General features: G+C 43.6%; 2 protein-coding genes across 4 annotated transcripts in view; both read left to right on the forward strand.

The window, feature by feature from the left end:
- GFI1B (growth factor independent 1B transcriptional repressor) overlaps window positions 1-25,286 on the forward strand; it is a 528,613-nt gene that overhangs the window by 166,116 nt on the left and 337,211 nt on the right. The window lies entirely within an intron of this gene.
- The window catches only part of CFAP77 (cilia and flagella associated protein 77), a 105,847-nt gene that overhangs the window by 72,267 nt on the left and 8,294 nt on the right, over window positions 1-25,286 (forward strand). For 2 of the 3 annotated variants that reach the window (XM_073313870.2, XM_073313868.1), the window contains exons 4-5: window positions 14,757-14,859; window positions 18,214-18,315. In XM_073313870.2, the coding sequence (XP_073169971.1) occupies window positions 14,757-14,859; window positions 18,214-18,315 (205 nt within the window). The remainder of the gene's footprint in view (window positions 1-14,756; window positions 14,860-18,213; window positions 18,316-25,286) is intronic. The other variant, XM_073313869.1, reaches the window with a different exon arrangement.

The following is a 25,286-nucleotide window of genomic DNA, read 5'->3' on the forward strand; positions in this document are numbered from 1 at the left end:
CCATTGCCTCTGTTCTGGGCTGCTGCAGGAGTCCTAGGGTGGCCAGGTGGTTTTCAACTGGAAAGTCCAGTTGAAAGGGGGACTTGACAGTGTCCAGTCAGATCTACTGACTGGACACCCAAAGTCCAATTACTGTGAGTGGAGGCACCAGGTCATCACCCACTCTGGCCCCTACTTAGCCAGGACCACCTCCTGGCCCCGGCTCCGCAGACAAGTCCTCCCTGACCTAGGTGGCGGGGAGTGGGAGGGGAAAAACAGCAAATGACAGGGGGAAGAGGGGTATAGTAGACAGGGGCGGGGCCTCAGGGGAAGAGGCGGGGCAGGGCCTTGGGGGGAATAGGTAGGACAGGGGAGATTCCGGCACTCCTGCTGGAGTGTCCAGTTTTTAAATATTACCAAGTTGGCAACCCTATGCAGGACCTCTGCTTAAACTGCCTATAGGCTGCACAGCACCCCAGAATCCCACATAGGGCTGACTATGAGCACTTGAAGACAGAGAGGCGGCACCATAGGGACATTTATGCTGGCCCTGCTCTGCATCTGGACTGGGGTAATCTCCCATGGCCCGTTGTGGTCACTTTACGCCACCAAGGTTGCCCAGAGGAGCCAGAATCAGCTCTCTAGTTCCCATTTCAGAACAGCAGCAGGAGTTATAAGGGTAAATTCATGTGGGGGAAGCAATTTTACTGTCACTGGAACATATTCTATATTACTATATTGCTGCCTATGGATAATGCACAGACTCCTTTTCAAAATGGAGTAGTGTTTCTCTGGCCTCCTTCATTTCAGATATTAGCCCCACTGCCATGACACAGGCCTATATGTGTCCCCCAGCCACTAATGTCAGGCATTCTCCAAGGGCACCGAGAGTAGACTTCCCTACCATTTTGGCTCATCCAGAATAAAAATAAATGTGAGCATAATGCTTTGGTTGCTATCCAGGTCTTATTAATCCTGATCTGTACATTCTCCATAGTAAGGCAGATCATCTTATGCTTTTGAGAATGGCACTTTCCAATCTTGGTGGATGCATATTCCACAGTTCGTTTCGTACGCACAGGGTTGTAGGCATTAGAGCGAGGCTGAAGTTATGGGGCCTGTTTGTTCCAATGGATGTTACCTTAGAAGGTCATGAGTGCTTTTGACTAGTTTACGAGGGGTTGGGTTGATTAGCCACTCTGCTTTTTGCTGATTCCACCCCTCCCCCGCCCAGAGAATTGTTTTCTACAAACCATGTGGCCAGCTTTGTTGTAAGAGTCATAAAAAGGACATTTTTCATCTCCTTTTTCATTCTCTCTCTCTTTCTCTTTTAGTATCAGACATAGATTTATTCTCTCCCTGATGCCTGTGGCATTCAGAGTTGGGAGGGGTCAGGGGAGGCGCTGATGGGACAATAATAGATAATACAGTGGTTCCCCAGGGTCTTGTCCAGCTCCATAGCCTATCCATCAGCAGGCAGTGCTTGTGCCAAGGTCAGCACTAACGAGGATGTGGTAGGGTCCCGGCCTCCCCCATGGGGCATCCTCCAATCAGATTTCTCAGATTCATGCTCCAGCTTCTGATCTTTACAAGAGCTACCTTGTGTGAACCAGGATTTGCAACAGAGAGTGTGTCCGCTGAGTACGAGAGCTGGAGTAATGGCTGGGCTGCTGCCGATGCACACGCTCAGGCCCCTCTGAATTGTAAACAGGTTTCTGTGCTTTCTCTGAAGGAAAACGGCCGTCATCAGTGTTGCCTCCTGCAATAGCTAAATACACCCTGGCGGGGTGAGAATCTCCTACACAGAGTGTAACATACCTACATAATGTTTGCAGATGATGGTTACCGTTTCCTTTGCATTTATTCCCCTGGCACCTTCACTTTAAATAAAACCTTGCTCTGTGGTGTTAGCACTGAAAAATGGGTCTAACATCTCTGTCCAGCCATGGTACTTATCTTGCCCCTATTCCTGTAGTATCTGAGCACCTCAGAATCTTTCATATATTTATCCTCAGCACCCCAGTGTGGTAGGAAAGTGCTGCTATCCCCACATTACAGCGGAGATTTTTAAAGGAATTTAAGCCCCTGAAGATGCAGATAGGACCTAGGGGGATTGTTGTTTAAATCAATAAGAGGGGCACGTAGGTGCTGTTGAAAATCCAAGTAGAAACCTATCTGCATTTTTAGGTGCCTAAATGCCTTTAAATATCTGATGAAGTGACTTTCCCAAGGTCATACAAGAAGTTTGTGGGGGAGCAGGAAGACTTGGGTTCAATTCTCAAGTCCCAGCCAGTGTCCCAACCGTATGGCAACATCTTCACAGGTTTTAGTGACAAGTGTTTCTGTGACCATTACTGTGACTGGTGTTAGTTTCTCCCTTAGAGAATGCTCATACTTTGCCAATGCGCCACTAGACTCAACATTCCTGTCAGGAAGTAGATTGAGACACAAGAAATGCATTTCACTATTGGACTGAATAGGAAATTAGGAATTTCTAGAGTTGTTGTAAGATAAATATGATCACTCTGGTTTGCTCTTGTGAAATTAACCTTAAAAAAATCAGGACTAACCCCAACTGGACAATCAGCCAAAGGCAACATGTATTTTCTGTGTCCTGACCACCATCCTCATGTTGTCAAGAGAGAAACTTCTGTTTCAAGAATAATTCTTTTATTATATTGGAGACATTTACATTTCCTGCTAACTAGCTGTAGTGTTGCTAGAGGGTGATTCTCTTTTATAGCACACTGCAGTTCTCCTAATTGTCTGCACAGTGCTTTGAACATGCAAAGTGCTCTGTAAAAGCTAAGTATTGTTATTGTTTTTAAATAACTTTGAGTGTACTCATGCAAATATTGGTTCTGGTAAAATATGGATATTTGCTGCAGTTATGGTTTCTACTCAACTTCTTCAGGCTCTTGGATATTTTTCTTTTTAAGAGAAAATGAGCTGTCATATCATTGTTAATGTACAACCAAGTCTTGCTTATTATGGAAGGCATGATGAGTAAGGAGAGCAGCATATGGCCTTAGTGTTAAACTTAAGATCTAGATTTCTTCTTATCAAATAGCTCATCCTGAATAGCAAAAGAAAGGGGAAAGAATTTGCCCGCACACATGTGTAATCCCCTTATGTGGTGTGTGTGGGCTTTGATTGTATATATATTAGAGCTGGTAAAAAAAAAATTGGTAGAATTTTTTCAAACAGAAAATGGCTTTTTGGATTAAATGGAAATTTTCACCAAAAAAATCTGGTTTTTGTCAAAAAATTATGGTTTTACAATGAAAACCTGAAAATTTTAGAAGAGAAAATTTGATGGAAACCAAAAAAATTGGAGTTTTTGTTTAAATGTTTCACAAAAAAAGTCTCTACCAGCCCTAATATAGATTCAAACACTTTATTTTTGCTGTAACTATTCTTTCAGTACCGAGTGAAAGTAAAGGCCCCTACGACTGGTTTCCTCAACTCTTCTTTCACTTGTTGATTTTGATGGTTGCCCATCGAATGCTGGTGCTGGTTAAGGCTCAGCCAGAGCAGAGCACTCCAACCTGCATTTCAAACTGTGCTTTAGGAACAAGGCCAGCTGGTTTGTAATGGCCAGCTTCTAGAATAACCATTTCCTGCCTTCGTTTTTCAGAGAGCAAGACACAGACTTTCAAACAACTATGAAGGAAAAATATAGATATTTAGTTTCCTTACCCTCTCTAAAGATCAAAAGGTTAAATTGGTCACAATTACAGCTGAGCTGCCTAACAGCGATTGCACAACCTTCAACATGTGAAGTCAGTTATTTAGTGGACGGTAAGAGCTGGACTTAGTACCCTGTATATAAGATATGGGCTTGTGCGTGTGCTTATGATTGGTATGAGGGTGTCTCTTGTATTCTTAGCTTGGGAGAAAACAGTAAAGCAAATTGGTGCTCTTGTAACTACGTATACTCCTAAGTACATCTATGAGCATCTGATAAATCTTTTAAAGTGTATGTTTACAATGGATTTTATTCTTTTTACTGTCCTATACGTACGAGCTCTCTGAGCAAAATAACGGATCCTCCAACACTTCGAAAAAGAAGTTCTCTCATTGGCTGCCCACAGTGAAATAATGTATGTTATTTCCCCATCCAGATTCCAAAGAGTAGTAGAGAAACACTGGAAATTCAGAGGAATCTGCAGCAGCACAGATCCAGCAGCCCCTGTGTAGGCAAAACACCCACTGATTTCACTAGGAGATTTGCCATCATAAGGACTGCAAAAAATTGGTCCCCATTTTTATTTAACCAATTTGTCTCTTCTTATTTTCTTCAGTGGTTAACAAAAAGTGAGGATAAGTGGAGAGCATTTAAAAATGATCTTTCTGGCTTCTCTATGGGTTTATTGCCAGGGCCCATTTAGAGTTCTGTGAAGCTGTTAAGGTAACTTTATGTTCTGCAAGCTCCTTAGGAAAATAAAGAGGCAGGACATTAATGCCCTGCTAGTTTTTCCATCGTTCTCATTAGGAATACGTGTGCACATGTGTAGGGACTTTTGGAGCGGCTAATTGAATTCACCCTTGTGAAAATGTTAACAAATTGTAAATGACCTTTTATACAAATTTAGAAGTCAAGAATTTGCTGTTAAATATATGTCCCTCCTCTGCCGTTAGCTTTTATGCATAAACCACAATTAAAAAATAACAAAAAGCCCAGCGGCCCTCTTTCCTAATTAGCTGCAGAAGTCAACGCTTGTGAGTGTGGTTAAGTGCCTCAATTACTTCCCCCTCCTCTTGACTGTCCTTGTTAGAACAGACAGGTCTGCTGGCCAAAGGGGAACAATTAAAGCAAGCGAAAGGCAGGCAGTGTGCAGGGGGATGGCTGGGCTATGCCTGCCTCCCAAGCAAGGGCCATAGCTGTAATCATGCCCCAGATTCCTGCTGGGCTATACAGAGAGACAAATTAATGGTGGATAGATAGCTAGTTCTAGCTCATCAGTAACAAGGAAGGGTGGGGAGCCAGCATAATACCACCGCTAGTGTAGTCGGCATTTTCCTGTGCTGTCCACCTGCCTGGGCAGCCTGGTATGAAGCATTAGCTCTTTACTATTATTTAAATTGCTGTCACACTGGGGACCTCGATAGGACCAGAACCCCATTGTGCTAGGTGCTATATAGACCCACAGCATGTCTGCGGCCAGGGCCCATCATATGATGACCTGTAAATTGTGATAACTGTCAATGTCAGATCACATTTTTACATCTCCATGTCCTGACTGTTAGAGAGCAAATGTCTGTCTCTGTGTCCCTTCCCCATCTCCTGATTTCGGAGTTGTTAGTCTAGGCTCACCCTAATGGCAAGAAAATAAAGTTCCATCTATTTTCAAAAAAAAGAAAAATGGAATGAGGAATCAACAGAAAACCCCATTTGCTTAAGGCAATCTGCTGCCGTCTATGGCCTTGCTAAGGACACTTTTGCTTTGAAGAGGTCCAGGAAATGAATTGGATTTCCCAATGAGGAATCCACATCGTAGCACCAGTTCCCCAGTTAACATTCTGAAGCCATCTACAAATCACAAGTTCTTGCTCAGTTAGTGGGCACACAGAGACGAGTTCAGTAGGGAGAAAGTTGTTCAGTGAGTATCCAGATGGATAATAATAATAATGAGGATAAAGAAGTAAATCCAGGCATCTTGCTAAGAGGTCATTCTGTAAATGTGTTACTTTCTCTCCCACTGGGAGGAGCAGCTACTTCTCCGCAGTGTGAGGATCCCAGCAATTAGCCCCTTGGGAGTCATACTGCAGGAATGGAGGCTGAAATTTAAGCCAATCTGACCATACCGTGGGCCTGCAGTATTGGTTGCACTGTTGTGACCTGGACATTTTCCTGGCTGGTGTGGTGTAGCAAGATTTTAACATGTCATGTCCCACCATGTAACTAGAAATGATTGTTTCCCAAAAACCAATTGCCACCAGATATTTACACTGCATCGACATGGAGGGTAACTCATCTCACCACAATGCAAACAAACTCTTTCTGCAACAAGGAGAATATTCACGGAAAAGATACAATAAAAGGCTCATAAGGTGCTATCCACATTTACTGTCTCACAGCACTTTACGACAAAAGCAACAAAGCCAGAAGCTAAACAAACAGTAACCCAAAGCCAATAAAAATAAGACCTCAGTCTCCTTAGACTTTGTCTACAAAGGCAGTGAGAAATTCAGAGTTCCTGATATCAGAAGGGAACAAATTCCACAAAATGGCGGCAACATCAAGAAAATGGCTCCATCGGACTCCTACATATAGAATTAATGGCAGCCTCAGGTCAGAGAATTGTAAAAAGTGGGGTTAAGAATAAACGGGTCTAACACATTTAGGACGTACAAGGGGCCTAAGCCATGCCAAATTTTAACAGTAAAAAGCAAGATCTTAATGTAAACATTGATTGCTCCCAGAAACCAGCGTATACTCTAAGGCAGGAGTTATATATTGTCCTTCAGAAGCTCTAGTATAGCACATATGGTACAGCAAATGAAATCACCCACTGTCTGGAGACATGAGCTTAAGGATAAAGTTTCAACCCTAACTCTTATCTTGGGCTTTGGTTTTATCAAGCCAGTCCCCTTAGGGCTGAATTTTCAGAAAATCTGCAAATCGGTCCGCGCACCCTCCCTTACAAGCCATTTTGCACACCATAGGCATTAAAAAAAGCCTGAGTTTGTACTTGCCAAGTTTGCATTTCTCGCAATGTTTGGAAATTTGGCCTTTACTGTGATCTTTGCCAACTGGACTGTGAATGAGGAAATGCACTGCTCAGTTCTAGAGGAGGAGGAACTGGTTTGAAAGAGATTTTGCCAAGGAGGGTCCAGCTGGAAAAGTCATCTATTCATGCACTAATCTGCTGCAGCAAAACAGCAGCTAGGGCCTGACAAACCAACGCAAACCAAAAATAATAGGACTGGGCCTACATTTTTTGCCTGCCCCTGTTGTCCTGGTGGCATCTCAACAGGACATGGTTTTATGTAGCTCGTGTGCTGCACCTGTCATCCCTAAATCTAAGTTTTCCTGGCTTTTGGTGCATTTAACTCCTTGACATCCGAAGTCAGTTGTACTGATGAGTAGTCTCTGAACAGCAGCAGCAGCCCAGTCCCCAAAAGAACTCAGCTAAACTCAATGTTCATTTTACAGAATCTGTTCTGTACACATTTCCATTTAAAAAAAATTAATTGATTAAGCCATCAGGAAGGTGGGTGACACCATAACTCATCTAATTGTTTGGTGCTATTATGGTCTATAGCATAAATACCAGGTAAGGCTAGCTCCTGCTCCTATTAAAGCCCTATTTGTCATGTACAGGTTTTTGCAATAGGCCCTATCAGCTGCACCCTACATATGGGTGAATCCAGTGACAAATTCTGTCATTCTGCTCTGCCTGCCAATTTATCTCATTGATTATCAGTGGGTGACCTGTAATGTAGGAAAGGCAATATATTGGAACTCAAATCTACCAGGACAATTCAAGAGCTCAATTTTGCCCTAAATGTTTATATCTGATCTGCTTTTGACTTACACTAAGCACAGAAAAGCATCTACAAGTTTAGCTTTTACCCTTTTACAGCAGTGATCAAACCAATTGTGCCTTAAAAAATTCCTCCTGAGCACAGTCCTTTACACCAACTTTTTGCCAAATGTGATTTTTTTTTTTAATGGACAGTGTTTAAATCTTCGAAAATAAGTTTGAGGGGAAACTGTCACAACTTTGACTACAGTGGTGCCACACTCAGAGTCGAGTATTGTGGATAGATTTAAATTTCATCGTAACAAAATAGCTGTCTCCAGTGGAAGGAGCATCAAGAGCTAAATGAGGACCCGTCTTGAGCTGAATCACGTTGAACAGACCTCTGCACTGTCATTGATTTTCTGGGAAGAAAAAAAATGCCTCTGGCTACTAAACCAAATTAGTAGTCACTGATGACCAATTATTTTGCCCCACTGTGAACGGAGAGGAGTACTAAAATTCCAGTTTGTCAGACCCAAGGCTCCCTTCTCAAACACCTTTCAACAAGCGTGTACCGAAAGTCCCTCAGAAGGTTCTGACGGCTCCCTATTTTCTGCAAGTTCTCGTTCTCCACAAAGTTTTAATGAGCGGCAGATATGATGATGGCCTGCCGTAAAAGGATCCCGTCTAATCTCGGTAGAGCACTATTGGGCAGAACGCATGAATCATAGCTGTCAGGATTTATACACACATACACAAAGAAAGTGTCAGACTAATATTTGCAAATTATAATTACCATTTCTCTTGCATGTCCCCAGTGCCTTCATTTTAGATAAATCCCGGCTCCGTGGTATCGGTTGCAAAGCACTGAAGGATCACATTGCGGGGAATAGATTTAACTAGTTTGTAGCTCATTTAAGGTCTACACCATTTCATTTTAATGTGTGTTAATACTTTATTATAGTTAACATTATTTTTACAGTAAAAAGAACCCATTAAAAGGCTGAAAGTTTCTTTTCCAAGAGATTTCTGGCAGGAGAGTCTACCACATCATATAACCAAGTTAGCAGGAGCCTGTCATTTCTATAGAATGTAGTTATAAATCCTGTCTCTTGAAAATAATTTAGCAGAGGAGTCTATTAAAGACACAGAAAATGTTCCAAGGGTAATAGTTTCGAAAATGTGCATAAATAAATTTTAAACTATGTAGGAAATGTCAGCATTAGAAATGGCTCGAACAAGGTGACTATAAACGGAAGAGGCTGGGTTTTTTCCACAGGTATAAATAATTTGTTACATCACATCAAAACTTTTCTCTCCTCTCCTTCCCCTGGCAGGGCCCTTGTGCCAAAACAAAGAAGATCTCACTTGTTGTGAAGGAGCTTTGTTTTAATCCATAATAAATGTTTTGACTGGCTGCCGCCTCCCACCCCCCACACAAGCATCTGCAAAACAACAACAACAAAGTCTGCCTGATTTAGAACAATGGCATCTGTTCCCAGACATTTAATCAGGGCTACAGGAAGAGACTCCTCTCCTTGAGTAACACTAATGTGAAAGTGAATTTCCTCTTAGGTCTGGCTGCAGATGAGATTTACTGCATTAGTGCCAAATCCTGGGCCCATTGAAATCAATGGCAAAACGCCTAGCAACTTCGGTGGGACCAGCATTTGACCCACGAAGAGTGGGTTTCCCTCTGAAGTTTCTCTGGTTGAAGTTATTGTTGCTGAACTGTTCTTTTTTCCCCCTCCTCCACTCCCTTTTCCACATTTAGCTCATAGAGGATCTTGGAGAAACAAGGTGGAGCATCCACAATGAAAAGATATAATAAGCCCCTGCTCCAGCCAAGCACTTGAGCATGGGTGTAACTTTGAACATGCGAGTCACTTAAAATTACACATGTGCTTAAAAGCCTTGCAGGATCAGGACCTCACTGTAATTAATCACAAGAGGGAAGGATCCCTGAAGAAGAAGATCAAACCCAAATTCATCTTTCAACCAGTAAATTCAACACAGTTAAATAGTCACCTCCGTGGAGCTACAAGACATGCCTCTGTTGCAGAACGAATAACCAGAGTCTGTATTCAAAGCTTCGTGGAATCCCTACCACACTTACACCTTTACCCCCTATGTACCATGTAGAAGTGAAATTAGTGCTGGTAGAAGGTGCAGTCTTGACAGCCTTGAAGACTGAATCCCTCTGTTTCTTGATGACACATATTCCAGTGACACTGGCAGCACAAGCTTCCTCCCACCCTCACTATTGTGCTTTGACCCTAGCCTGGGTTTCATATCCATTCTGAGAGGAGCTGAATATACAGTGGGGCAGCACCCTCTGTCTGTTGGGGGGGTGGGTAGCAACATCACACAGCAGCAACCCTTCTGAACAATGCGGGAGGGAATCCCAGTGGACCAGAAAGATGGTGGCCATAAAGTGACACACCAGAGGGAGTGGATTAGATGTGTCACCGCTCTGTCCCCAGTTTGATCATTTCTGTGTTCCAAATGTATCTTTCTGCACACTGCAAGCCAATGCAATCAGTGATGCTTTCTGTTCCTTTTGTCACACTGGTGGGTACTGTATTAGCAGCTTTCCGATGACGCAATATGCAAGCACCGCACCATTGGGACAGTGGCTTGCACTATACCATCCAAACAGTAAATAAAGGGCGATCAGCCAAGCAGCAAACAAGTTAATGTGTGTGGCTTTGTATTGTGTTTTTGCCAGGACTAAACAAACGTACCCAGGTAGACTGAGTTACTAAACCAGGCTGTCAAATTTAAGTTACCTGCTCAAGAGTTGCCAATTTTCCCCTGGGGGCCCTCTCCTGTGGATAAAGTGTGCTCAGCACCTCACACAATCAGACCTGTTCTGCATTTTCTTTTAGTAAATTATTTTAGTATCTAATTTGCCAAGCTCCCTGATTAGAATGTAGATTCAAATCAGAGGGAGAAAAGGAAACCAAGGGACAAGTCAGTGTAATCTTTTGTGTCGTGGTGTCCCCTTGCTAGCCAGCTGGTGAATGGTTAGAGTCAGCAGCTGGTTGGTAAGCAAATGCTTGAAAAGACCGACCCCAGCAGCATGTGATCTATGAAATGGTAGATTTGTAGAAAGATGTCTCTTCCCATACAAATGGCCTCTGGGGGTGTACATGGCTAGATTGGGCATCCAGTATCATTAGAAAACACGACCATAGATTAGGCTGTTCTGAAGCATGTGGCGTGCAATAATTAAGTAATAAAAGTCACCGCAGGGGTGAAGGAAACAGAAACAGAAGAGTTAGTATTTGCATATACACTGCTGGCATCCTTCTGCACTATTAAAAGATTCTCCAAGCACGAGTGGCATTTAAAAGCTGGTTGCTACTGATTTCAGACTGAGTCCTGCTGGAAACTTAGAAGCATAAGAAGGGAGTGGTTCTGTGGACCAGAGGACATGCTCTCTCCACAGAAGACAATCTCCTGGTGCAGGAGGATACAGGAGTAGCCCTGATTGCTAGCCAGTGGTGGTAGTTTCTTGCTGTTAATGCCACCTAGCAGTTGGCCTGGACAGGCCTGGAAGAGAGCATTCCTATTGTAGTAGTGGCAACTAAGGCTATGCTACAGGAGTAAGCAGAGCAGGGTGTCTGGTGGCTACATATTGTAATAGGCTGCTGCTGCTGCAATGGAAGAATTCCTCATCAGAAGGGTGTGTGGGGAGGAGAATTTATAAAAATAGTAAAATCAAGATCCCTTCACTTACTCATCATTTAGCGTTTTTAGTTTAACATTTGCTGCTGGAAATACCATCATGGAGTCGTAGAACTGGAAGGGACCTCAAGAGGGCATCTAGTCCAGTCCCCTGCACTCAAGGCAGGACTAAGATTACCTAGACCATCCCCGACAGGTTTGTCTAACCTGCTCTTAAAACAAACAAAAACCTCCAATCATGGAGATTCCACAACCTCCCTGGGCAATTTATTCCAGTCCTTAACCTCCCTGACAGTTTGGAAGTTTTTCCTAATGTCCAACCTAAACCATCCTTACTGCAATTTAAGCCCATTGCTTCTTGTCCTATCCTCAGAGGTTAAATAAAATTTTTCTCCCTCCTCCTTGTAACCACCTTGTAAACTGTTGTGTCCCCTCTCAGTCTTCTCTTCTCCAGACTAAACAAACCCAATTTTTTCAATCTTCCCTCATCGGTCTTGTTTTCTAGACCTTAATCATTTTTTATGCTTTTCGCTACACTCTCTCCAATCAGTCCACATCTTTCCTGAAATGTGGCACCCAGAACTGGACACAATACTCCAGTTGAAGTGTAATCAGCACAGAGTAGAGCGGAAGAATTACTTCTCGTGTCTCGCTTATAACACTCCTGCTAATGCATCCCAGAATGATTGCTTTTTTTGCAACAGCGTTACACTGTTGACTCATATTTAGCTTGTGATCCACTATGACCCCCAGATCCCTTTCTGCGGTACACCTTCCTAGGCAGTCACTTCCCATTTTGTATGTGTGCAACTGATTGTTCCTTGTTAAGTGAAGTACTTTGCGTTTGTCATTGAATTTCATCCTGTTTATTTCAGACCATTTCTCAATCATGAAACTCACCCTGAGGAAACGAACTGTATTCACAGTAAGGATGTTTTCTGCTTCCTTGCTATTGCTCCATCTTTCACATTGGTTGGTGAAATTAAACCTGCCCTGCCTCCTCGGACCAAAGTCACAAAGAAGGAAGGGTGCAAACACACAGTTCCGATTCTCACAGCTTGCCACTCTGGCTACTATCAGCTCAATTCATTTAGCCAGGATACTAGCTGAGAAGCAGCTGCCTTTTTACTCTCTTTATTCTTCTGTTCCTCGAGGCTTAGCTAAGCCATGTGCTGAGCATGTTACCTCTGGCATCGTACATGCCCTGTACATGCCTCCTGGCGGGAGCATTTCACCATTGTATCCGTTCACACACAGCTAGTGTAGTGGAGCCTGTTGGGAAGCCACATCGAAAACACTGTATTTAGTGTGATATTAAAGTCAGACTTTTACTATTAAGACTCCATCCCTCCCCCCCCAAAAAATTTAAAAAATGAAAAAAAAAAAGAAGGTTCTCCCAGTTCTTTGCCAACTTTAAGAACTTTATTTTAAGAGGCAGGATGTGTTTGGTGCACATGGAGAAGGCATTGGACTGGGACCCAGGAGATCTGGACTCAGTTGACAGCTCTCCTACAGACTCCCTATGTGACCTTGAACAAGTCCATTTAATCTCTGTGCCTCAGTTCCTCCTTGGTTAAATTGGGATAATAATCCTTCCCTGCTCCCACATTTTATCTGAACTATTAAGGTGTTTGGGGAAGGGCCTACCTTTTATTTATGTCTGTACAGGGCCTAGCACAATGAGGCCCTGATTTCAGTTAGGGCCTATAGTCAGTAGTTCTACAAATTAAAATTTTGTATGAGCTTCAGAGCAGAGCCCCGCAACCCAGCCCAGACCGAACAGGACCCAATTACAAGTGTCGGGTTCAGGTCAGCTCTTCTCCTCCTGCCCATAGGGTTGGTGCCAGGGCAGCTTCCTACCTTGCTCCTGCCAGCCAGCACCATCTTGCTGTTGCAATGCAGAGTGAGTGTGCCAAGGAATCACAGCACCTCTCACTTCACAACACACACAGCCCAGGCGGGGGCAACGGCAGGCAGGAGCGGAGCATGGAGCCACCACTAGGCCAACCCCATGGGCCAGAGGTTGCAGATGCACTGACTTAAGTTGAGGGGAAAGAGTCGGGGTCAAGTCAGAAAATAATTAGACTCTTTTGGGCTTGGCTTATGTGGTCTTGGATCCAATTTAGGTCTGGGTCGGGCTTAAACTTAGGCCTGAGTACACCCACCACTTCAGACATCATCACTTGTAATGATCACTAAACCGCCGTGTCAGGGATACCGTAATCTCTCTCTTTTGTTTTAATTGTATTTCCTTCCCGGATATAGTAGTTGTTGTTTTGTATGAAGTGTGGGGAAGGAGGTAAAAAAAAATAGAATAAAAAAACAAAAACAAAGCAAAACAGAAAATTTGAAGAGCACCTACCATGCTAGGAATCAGGGTGTGAAATGCAAGGCCTGCAACTGGATTCATGCTGGGGGCAGGGGTAGCTTTGCCATCATTAGAAATTTTAAAATCAAGATTGGACGTTTTTCTAAAAGATCTGAGCTAGTTCAAAGAGGAATTAAATCCGTGGCCTCTGTTATACCTCAGGTCAGGCCAGATGACCACCGTGGTCCCTTCTGGCCTTGGAATCTGTGAATCTTTGTGCAGTTTGTGTGATGGGTTCTGGCTCCTCTGTATACTGATTGCAGGGATCGAGGTCAGTGAACGATGAGACTGGGAGACCTTGGCCTGAATGTCTATTTTCTTTGTCAGTGAGGAGGAGGTTTTTGGTTTTGCTTTTCAAGACCTTCCTCTCTGAGCACAAATGGATCATTTTTCTGATGGAACATTTCAACTCTCGTTTAAGTTGCTTAATGGGCAAGGTGTTTATCAGCATCTTCCCTTTGTCCCGCTACAGCTGGAAGCCCCTCCCAGGCCCAGTCTGCCAGGCCTTCAGTTCGGCCCTGCTGTTGCCTGGTTCAGCTTCTTTGGCACATGGGAGGTCTGATGGACTTCAGAGCCTCTCGTCACACCACCTCACTCTTTGTGCCCCTTTGTTAATTCAGAGGCAACTACCACTCAGATGGGTGGGGAACGACTGACAAGGCAGGACTTCTGGAGGCCTGTCAGGGCCAGAATCACAGCTCAAAGCTCTCGGATATTGATGTGAAGGCTCAGCACAGCCTTTTATCATTTTTCCCTGAGCTACTTGGTTCCCAGAATGGATGCCCCAAGTCCAGAAGGCTAGAATGTGCTGTCTCTAAGTCTTAGCTGGGTCCCAGACTGAGTTGTCAGGCAAGGTGCTGCTGCGATCCTTCCACCATACTAGAGACCTTTATTGCTGGAGACCAAAGCTGCCCCAATATTGTGCAGAAAGGCACATTTGGTGATCGGAGTGTGGTGAATGCACTAGGGAAGCTTACACTATATATTGCGTGGTTATCTTGAGCAAATACTATACATGGGGCATTTAGTGCTGTGTGAGCGTACATGTTACGGTTTCTTTCTGCAGCAGGGCCCTCTCATCAAAACAGATTTTCGTATTTCCAGCAGAGATGATATAACCATAACATTCTCACCAGTCGCATTTGCCATCCTCTGCAGACATAAATCAAAGTCTTTTTTAGAGGGACCAAATGGGTGTACCCGTGGGATGCTTTGGCCCATTGTGATTTTATCGTCTGAATGTTTTGTAGGCCTTCCACTCCCCTCTTCGACCTTCTCCAGCACAGGTACAAGGAGGTGTGGATGGAGCAACAGAGGGCAGTAGCCAATACCCAGCAAGTGGAAAAAAAAAAGGTAACAGCACTTTGGATGTAGTATCCCTCACTTCCTGTCCTAAACTTGTGTAGCTTTGCTGACCACTGTTAAGCCACTGCTTTGTTCCTCCCCAGAGTTGGAAACATTTCAGTAGTGGGTGGAGGGCACAGTGCTTTTATACTCTCACTCCCTAAGAGTGTAGGGTTTGAGAGACATGCCTCAGCCCCTAGCAGCTCAAAAAGGTTCCATGGTTGGGCCAGGACTCTTCCTACAAAGCCACTTCATGTAGGCAATGCATTTGGAGAACAAGAGCTGCTGGTAAGCAAGGTCTCCCTACATCCCCTTTTTATTTTTATAAATACCTGTGGGATTTTTCAGGGCAAAAGGCAATGCCCTAAATGTCAGTTGCTCTAAGATCAGTGATACGTTTAAAGATGGAGCTTTGGTTCCCTGGCTGCTAATAGCACCATCAAAACAAAGCAAAAAGATCTTAAAGTACTGCATTTTCTGCGGCAAAGCATTTTCCCTCTGCAGAAATGTCCGTATTTCTCTTTTTTCCTTTCCATTAAAGTCAGCTTCGCTTCAGCTAGCAGGTATCTAGAGCATTGTTCTATGTCAGCATACACCACCATAGCTATATAGTGCAAATCTCAAGATTTGTACAACTGAGTATATGTTTTAGGGACGGGGGAAGATTTTTAGAGGTATTTAGGCACTGAAAGAGGCAGATAGATGCTTAATGGAATTTTCAAAATCCCCTTGGCACCTAACCCTGAATGACTCAGTAGGAATTAAGTTTCAGAGTAGCAGCCATGTTAATCTGTATCCGCAAAAAGAACAATAGTACTTGTGGCACCTTAGAGACTAACAAATTTATTAGAGTATAAGCTTTCATGGGCTACAGCCCACTTCATCGGATGCATAGAATGGAACATATAGTTAGATATAGATATACACACATACAGATAAGTTGGAAGTTACCATACAAACTGTGAGAGGCTAATTAGTTAAGATGAGCTATTATCAGCAGGAGAAAAAAAATTTTTTAGTGATAATCATGATGGCCCATTTAGGCAGTTGACAAGAAGGTGTGAGGATACTTAACTTAAGGAGATAGATTCAATATGTGTAATGACCCAGCCACTCCCAGTCTCTATTCAAACCCAAGGTAATGGTATCTAGTTTGCATATTAATTCAAGCTCAGCAGTTTCTCGTTGGAGTCTGTTTTTGAAGCTTTTCTGTTGCAAAATTGCCACCCTTAAATCTTTTACTGAGTGGCCAGAGAGGCTGAAGTGTTCTCCTACCGGTTTTTGAATGTTATGATTCCTGATGTCAGATTTGTGTCCATTTATTCTTTTGCGTAGACACTGTCCAGTTTGGCCAATGTACATGGCAGAGGGGCATTGCTGGCACATGATGGCATATATCACATTAGTAGATGTGCAGGTGAACAAGCCCCTGATGGCGTGGCTAATGTGATTAGATCCTATGACAGTGTCACTTGAATAAATATGTGGACAGAGTTGGCATTGGGCCATCTTGATTATCACTACAAAAGTTTTTTTTTCTCCTGCTGATAATAGCTCATCTTAACTAATTAGCCTCTCACAGTTTGTATGCTAACTTCCAACTTATCTGTATGTGTGTACATCTTACTATATGTTCCATTTTATGCATCCAGTGAAGTGAGCTGTAGCCCACGAAAGCTTATGCTCTAATAAATTTGTTAGTCTATAAGGTGCCACAAGTCCTCCTGTTCTTTTTTCAATAGGAATTAGGAATCTAACCTACCTAGGCAGTTTTGAAAACCCTACTATGCACCAATCTGCATCTTTAGATGCCTAAATACCATTTAAAATCAGGTCCAAGGTTCCCACTGTGATTGAAAACCCTCATATCAATTAACATGAATGGGCTTGATTGTCCTTAACAGTAAGGCCTCTTTTTCGCTGCTGCAGTGGGAAGCGGCTTTTTTGTTAATGACAATTGGGACCAAAGTCTTCTGACATTCCGGAGTCCTCAAAGGAATTTTATCTTTACCCTGGGAGTCACAGTGAAAGATCTCAGAACAATGTCACCCCCAGAGATGGACTCTGTGCAAGTTACTTGGGACCAGTGACCATCCTAACATACTTTCCAACATGTGTTAAAATTAGTAAAGGCATCTAAGCATTGCTTGTCTGTCTCCAGCAGGCAGAGTGGTCGTCCGAGTGTGAAACACAGCACCATTATATGCAGCAATATTGTAATAACATTTAAAAGCAGCCAATGACTGGTTTTATTAGTTAATGGCTCAAGGAAGAGTTGAGTTAATATGGTAATGACCAATTTCAGCGGTATTATTGCCATTACAAAGTATGTTTTATAGTTGAAGTGCAAGAATACAATGTTTTTAATTAGCAGCTAGTTTACAGCTGCACTGTCTGGAATGTTGGAAAATACATTGCTACCTGATCTATTAATGACTGATTTTTTTTTAATCTTAGAGAGACTATTGTGTTTCCCTCCATTTTCTCAAGAGTTCCTGAAATCTGCAGGCATCTCCTATTGAATTAAGGAATGCAAACCTAAACACTAGACTGCACTTAGGTGATACAGAATCCCAGGTTTCACCATATAGCCAAAAAAGTTCACAAAATCTGTAGCACTTTATGTGTCTATCAGGTGCTACAAGCTAAGCATGGTCATGCTAGCATAGTACTTGAATGGCCAACAGTCAAGAAATCCACACCTTGCAAGATGGACTCTTCTCCTGGGTCACTATTGAACCACTGCTCGAGCATGGAGAATAGGGCTCTGTGCTGGTCCCTTTGGGATGGAGTATAAAATAGAGGTCCTGATCACTTTTGGTCACTAAGAATCCCATAACCATTTTTGCAAGAGTAGGCCCATTAACCTTTATGCCCTGCTCAGATCAGAACTACATCATCTGCTTATCTAAAATCCCTCTGCCTTTCAGTTAAATGTGGATAATTTTCTTCTTTCTCTTCAGAACAGCTGCCCTGTTTCACTCCAGGGGTTGCTGCACCATAGTGATGAGGAAAACAATGCTTCTGCATGGTTTTATCAGCTTATTACATTTGTTGAACATTGAGGTTTTCCTGAGCAAAATGTTCTCTGCATAAATGCCAGCTAGAGTTAAAAGTTAATATGAGAGGAAAACCGAGACCCATTAAATAGGAGTATCCCCTTTACCCAAAGGCTGCCTCTAAAGACCATCGATCCAAAAATGATTTATCAAGAAATGTCTTTAATTCACAAAATTATAATTCTGTCGGGATGAGGTCTAAATTGCCACTGCATATTGGAGATCATCTTATCCATGAAGGCATCTCTTCACTGGAATAGGATTGTTCCTAGGTGGTTATTTCCCATATCTTATTTGCCTTTAGTTGCAGAAAAATAAAGTCTATGAAACTCGGACCACGCTTCTCAGAAAACCACCACAGCCTGTGAAATTGGATTCCCTTTGGCACATGCCCCACTTTCAGAAGGTATGATTGGGCACCTGCACAGATACATGTGTACCCCATTTAACACTATACAACAGTGTGCTTGGTATTATTGTACAAAGCAAACAATGAAGACAGCCCTTGCCCTGATGAGCTTGCAATCTAAAGCCCCAGTTTTGCAAACACTTACACATATTTAATTTTAAGCATGTGAATTGCCCCATTGACTTCAGTTGTACCACTCACAGGGTTGAAGTTAAGAATGTGCGTGTTTGCAGCATAGGGGCCTAGAAGACAGATATGGAGGAAATAGGAACCTCCAAGTCACTCCCTCCTTCAGGCTATTTGTTTGCCAAATTCTTGTGAACACTTTCAGCAGCTTTGCCAGATTAGAAACGCATCTTTTTATGCCTCGCTCTTAATACGAGCCAGATCTTTTATTCTTCATTAATAACTGAACCTCAAACGTACCCTTGAAATGAGCAAGCAATACTGTTCAGAAAACAGGCATTTACAAAGTGTGCCATCTTGTTGCTTAGCTCTATAAATAATTCATACCACGCCGGGTTAATTTGGTTCAAGAAGTATTGTTACCCTGAGAATTACAGGTTTCCAGAAATGTCTGCACTCTTGGTATTCCTCTAAACTGTCTGATTGACAATAGTCTCCTTGAGATTGAATGAAGGGTCTGCTGAGGTTTATAGAACCACATGACACTTACCTAATTTGATCCAGATAAGAGACAAGGTTAAGGTTTCATGTCCTAGCATGGGATCTAAGCACCTCGCTGTATTAATCTCTGCCCCCCCGTTGCACTCTTGGGTGCTTTTTTGAATTCTGGGATGTTTGTTTGTGGTGTAAATTACAGAGAGACCGCAAGTACAGAGCCAGGGGGCATTTTACAAAGAAAACGAAGAAGGGAGCTAGGCTGAAGGGGAAAACAACTGAAAGCCTGAGAATCCAAAACCTGTGGGGAGTTTACATGGCCACATCTGGCATTGATAGATACTATTATAAAAAACCCCTTAGCATTGGCCACCATTTCGGGGTGGGGGGTGGGAATTAGTTTTTGCAGCTACGTTGATTTAAACTGCAGTTTAAACAACGAAGAGGATTCGTGGCTTCCTGAAGCTAATCTACTTACACAAGTTGCAGAGTTTCGACCAGGAAATATGTTTTGCACCACCTTGATGTATGCCTCTTACGTCCTGCCTAAGTCTGTCCTATTAGCATATGCCAGTAATCATTTATCCCAGCTGCCTGTCAGCTCGGAGCTGCTACTGCAGCTAATGTCAGGGAAAGAACATGACCGATCGCTGTTAAACAGATTGTGCAAGTCACACAAGATACTGGGGCATGCCTTTGCTTTATAGCTCCTTTCACCCTGGACCTTTCCATCACTATTCATTTTTCACTCTCTCTCTTTCTTTTTCACTCTCCCCCTTTTGTTTTGTCCGTGAGAGTAGTTGAGTTTTTATATATTGCCCACACAGGCAGTCTCATGCACTCTCTTTTCCAAGCTCTTCTCTATCTGCTCTTCCCTTGGTCTGCTGGGACTGTTCCATTTGTGGGATCCAGGCCTTAGCCAGTTTTCTGTAGAGGCCCATCGATTCCATAATCCTTCTATTTCTTACTACATTAATCTGGAAAGCGTTGCTTCTCCCCAGCTGCAGATATGATTTGCTATCAGTCCATATGAAAACTTAGATTGGGAAAGGCAATGCTCAACAGGGCTTCAGAGCAGGGTTCCCATAAAGGGAAATTAAATATTTCCATTGTACGGCCATGAAACTATTTGCCAAGTTAATACAGCAATAATAATAAAACAAAGAAGATGCATGGTGCTATGGCTGACAGTTCCATGGCCATGTACCTCTACTCAATGTTTTCCAATCCCTGGTCTTAATACATATCTCCCACTTATAACTTCATATGAGGGGTGGTGAAACAGTTCTGTTAAAATACTAACTGATTCAACTGTTGAACTACACTGAACCCAAGCGTTTGTTGAGGTTTTAAGAAGTTGGATGAACTTCAGTTGTGCCCGCTGCATTTATTTAATTCCAGCCAGAACAAGAAGGAGCAATACCAGAATCATACAAGAAAGCCTAGTCTCCTGATATTTCAGAGCAGGGCAGAATCAGGAGGTATAATCCAACCTTTTGTGCATGGTGCAAGGTATCTTTTTACACAAGCACTTTCTTGGTTGTGGTTAAGTGGCTGCAGTCTTAGTGAAAACTGAATATGATGGCACAGGGAGGAGACAGATAGTGCTGTCAATGCAGGCAGTTTAACATGATGCTACCTTTAATCTATATAATATGTCCCGATGCTTTGGTGATGGGGTTAAAAAAAATCAATGAGTTAATAAACAATATAAGTCTCAAGAGTCTGTTCCCGTTAGATTTCCAATCCATAAGAGGTCAGGAGAAGCTTCTCATAAGGCTTAAACGGCATCTGGACTGGATCCTATCAGTTAGTGCAAGAAAGTCTATGCACTCAGAACTGTTTATAGACCAGTTTAAAGTCTAACAGCTCCCCTAGACCAGCCCCCTTCTCCCAGGCTTCCTACTTCTCTCAAGAAACCCTCTCCCAAGCACCATCTCCTGCAATCTTCGTCACTGCTCCTTAGCCAGCCCACCCTGGTCTCGCCATGCCCCACTCCTGTGCACTTTCAGAATTCTGCCTCTGGAGCAGAAGCCAGCGCTGTATGGTTCCTAAGGTCCAGCAGAGCAGGGAGGTGCTCCAGCAGAGATGAGGAGCTCCACAAATCAGACAGCCCACAGCTGGATTTTAACTATAATGGCTCTCCAGCTCCACCCTCTGTTCTTGGGGGCCTCTGCATTACCCAGGGGAAACTCGAAAGAACCCCCTATACCTCCTGGCCACTGCTACATTTCCCCCAAGGAAGGAGGAGCATTTAAAGCCAGTTTATGGCAGCTGTCTAGAGCGTATGGGTAAGGCGTATTCTTCTCAGCCACACTAGCCCAGAGAATGGCAAGGAGGGAGGGTGACGGCAGTGCAGCAGATGGTTCTCGGCCTTGGAGCATAATGTTTTGGTCTAATGTGCCCCATAACACACAGGGCACTTAATATACTGTCTTGCGTTATTTAGCTGTGGAGGGTAATTGGGGATTCAGGAGAAGGGTTGCTATGATACAAGACTGGAAGGCAGGAGATCCTGGTTCCACTCCAGGTCTGCCACAGACTTGCCAAGAAACTTCGGCAAATCCTATGCTTTGGTTTCCCCATCTGTAAAATGGGGACAATAAAGCTTTCTCATCTCATGAGGGGAATGGGGTGGGGGGTGGAAGGGTTGTAAAGTTCAACTGATGTTTGCAAAATGTTGTGAGACCCTCCTCTGGAAGGCACCCTGAATGGACACCGATATTGTATTAATACTTTGCTCTCACATAGAGTTTGACAAGCATTAATCAAGCCTCAGCTCTGCTAGGAGGTGGATATCATAGGTGCCGACTTTGCTCACACCAGAGGGTGCTCGACTCCCCCCTGCCCCACCCCCATTCCAACCCCTTCCCCAAAGTCCCTGCCCCAACTCCGCCCCCTCCCTGCCCCTATTTCGACTCCTTCCCCGGCCCCGCCGCTTCCCCGCCTCCTCCCCTGAGCACACCACATTCCCGCTCCTCCCCCCTCCCTCCCTCCTGGAGCTTGCTACGCCACCAAACAGCTGTTTGGCAGTGGCAAGCGCTGGGAGATAGGCGGAGAAGCAGAGACATGGCGCGCTCAGTGGAGGAGGCAGAGGCGGAGCAGAGGTGAGGTGGGGCAGGAGGTTGGAGTTTGGCTGCCAGTGGGTGCAGAGCACCCACTAATTTTTCCCCGTAGGTGCTCCAAGAGAAGGAGATTCAACAGCAGCAGTGAGAGAGCAAATGGTGTGAAGCTTCCTCTCTCTTAATGATCAGACTTTGTCCTTGTACATCATCTTTCAGGTGCCTTATAAACATCAGGCCTGATCTCACATTGATTTCCATGGGAAGTGAGAGGGCTGAGCGCCCTGTAGCATCACATCCTTGTAATGGAAGAATAAATCCTATGGTAATTACATTATTCTTTTAAGCTTATGAAAAGGAGAGGAAAATTTCTCATACGCTTTGCTCTGGTCACTTGCAGAGGGGCAGAAATTGGGCGCACAGATCTTCAACAGCCCTTAGACTGGAGTCAACACCGAATCCACCGAGGACTTTCACCTGACCTCAAACTAGTGCCTGGTGGGAGGGAGGAGGAGGAGGAAATGAAGGAGCTTTGCTCTTTTCCACTAATTGCCTCTGTCCATTCTCCACAGCTCTACGGTTCCATGACATTACATAGTCATTCAGTCACTAAAGTATAGAAAAATTGACTATATTGTCGTTTGGATTTAGGTTTCAGCCCCACTGCTTTAGAATAATGGCACATGCTATTCAGCTAACCATTTGATTTACAAGCTTTCATTCACTGTACAGTTTGTTCTTACTTAACAGCTCTTTGTGGAAGACTAACCCTGATTCCGGATTCTCCTGGGGCCCCCAGCTTGGCAGGCACTGCCCAGCTCGCTGATATAACAGGATAGTGGGGAACCAGTGACACACCAAGGTGCAGTTCATTAGTGAAAGTTGCTGATTTGTGGTATTTTTATAAGACACAACAGGCAGTTGCTCTAGGCTTAACCCCTTGTTTATCCCAACAGGAAGCCTCTACCCACCCACCCAAAGAAGGGAAAGGACACTTTTCCGTTGATTTGTTTTAGTTTTGTTTCAGTTCCTGGGTTCCAGTTTTGCTAATGCAGCTCTCGTGTGTCCAAGAAATTCTCTGTGGCCCATTTTATTTCTCCTTCCTAAAACTTAGTCTTGAGGGGACCACACTCTAGCGAGTGCAGGGACAGGGACAATCCTGCACAGTGAAAAACAAACTTGTGTGTGATTAGATACAACTACGCACATACGCTGCAGAATGCAGGGGAATTCCAGCTATGTACAGCCCAGAGAAATGCACCTTGAGCCCTTTAGACAATCTGTCCTTTCTAGACATGGGACTAAATACACAAGGGATTGTAATCAGTGGCCAGCCACTGAGAAAGGGCATGTGCATAAATACGTAGACCACCTCCCTTACTCATTGGTAGCGTCTGTTATGCTCCGTTGCAATGCTGAGCATACAGGATGTGCAGAATGAGTTCTTCTGTAACTTATCAGAGGAGCCGGGACTGGGGGCGATGCAAGCTGTTTCACTGGCTAGAACACATATATGCCCATAACCACCCAGAATTTGGCCATAAACTTGTTTTGCCTTTAAATAAACCAAATTCCCATTATTTTATAAGGATGTTTTTCCTTGTAGGCCTGAAGGTCAGGATTCCAGCAATGCCCTTTTTGCAAGACACTCCGTGTAGCAGCCAGGTAATTAAATTTATAAGAAGGAAATTTGGGACCCAAATTTCGCTGTATGAAATCCCAGATCCAAACATTCCCAAGCTTTAAAGAAACCAACCCTTTGCAGTGCTAACTAACTGCAAGTCAAAGCAAACAGAACCAAACAGTTCTTGTGTGTCCCCTAAATACAAACCAACCTTGTGCTCCCACATTAGGGGCACAGAGTGACATCTCTGCATTTATGCTGTAGAGGGGCTGCTACAAAGCCTTTTTTATTTTTTGAATACCTTGCTGCTATATGGAATGGTTTGAAAAGGAAGAGGTCATGAAAATCTTGAGCTTCAGAAGGAGAAAGGAGGTTAAGGTAATTTTGGGGACCTAAAAAAGCTGGACTCACCTCCTTGAATATTACCATGTGAGTTGATGAATCATGCTGTCATAATCTGACAGTGGTTGCCTAAAACCTCACCTTGCTAATAGGCAAGGATACTGCTGGAAAGAATTGTGTTTTGCGGTTATGCACTGGATATAAGGAAGGTGGAAGTGGCTTTCTAGAAAGACGACACAGGATGTAGGCTGAGCAGTCCTGGGGAAGGAACCCTGGAGCAGCCAGAACTGGGGAGAAGGATTTGGCTTGGATTTTTGTGTTTCATTTTGAGTTTCTTTTGAAACTAAAACCAAACCCTATGAGAGGGGTAAATTTGGACCCACAGCAATCTAATCAGTGACAACTCCAAAGATGACTAGCTCTCTGCAATGCACTGGGCCAGCTTGGCTTCTGACCTCATATCTCAATCACGGATGTATCTGACCCTTTATCTGTTTAAGGGTCACGATTTGCCTGTTTTGGTTTAACCAGAATTTAGTCCTAGGTGTCAATTCTGATTCTGGCAGGAAGCTGCTGTTGAAATATAGCATTTGTACAGCACCAAACACAGCGAGAGCCAGTCCTGGTTGGGGCCTTTTGGGTCTACTCAAACATAAATGTTTAATACTAATAATAAGCTAGCATGTCAGTAAGCCAAAATTGGACAGTCTGGACTAGCTTCTAGTCTCAGTTGTACTGGTATAAATCCAGACTGGCTGCCAACTTGCGTGGAGTTACTCCAGATTGCACTGATATAAAAGAGAAGAAATGGCCCGTCAGAATAAATATACCTACACACTGTCATTGACACGCATTAGTGTCTCTTTACTCATTAGAGGTTTAAACTCACATAGGAATGCAGGCTCGCTTTTCAGGGAAAGTATTCTTGTTTACTTGGGCACAAAAGAAAAAGAAAAAAGAGAAATCCCACAACAACTTTGGACAAAACATTTGTCAACAGACACTGCTTTCCCAAACAGATAAAATAAGCTGCACTCAATACGCTATATGAATAAGCGATAAGCAATTGACAAGCAAGTGTTAGGATACCTTGGCAAAAGACTTAATTTGCAACCTAGCACAAAATCAAAGACACTGTCAACGGCTGAGGAGCTCTCCTTGAATATGCCTTGCATTACCTGAGAAAGCACTGTCAGGTAAATTTCCAGTGAAAGTAATTAAGGAATCCCCACCGTATAAATGTTGCAGCAAAATTCTGGGCTCTAGAATTTGATTCTCACCAGGGATCGGATATCTGCTCACAGCCTGATCCTTCACAA

The sequence above is a fragment of the Lepidochelys kempii genome, chromosome 16, assembly GCF_965140285.1.
Source record: "Lepidochelys kempii isolate rLepKem1 chromosome 16, rLepKem1.hap1, whole genome shotgun sequence".
Taxonomy (NCBI): Eukaryota; Metazoa; Chordata; order Testudines; family Cheloniidae; genus Lepidochelys; species Lepidochelys kempii.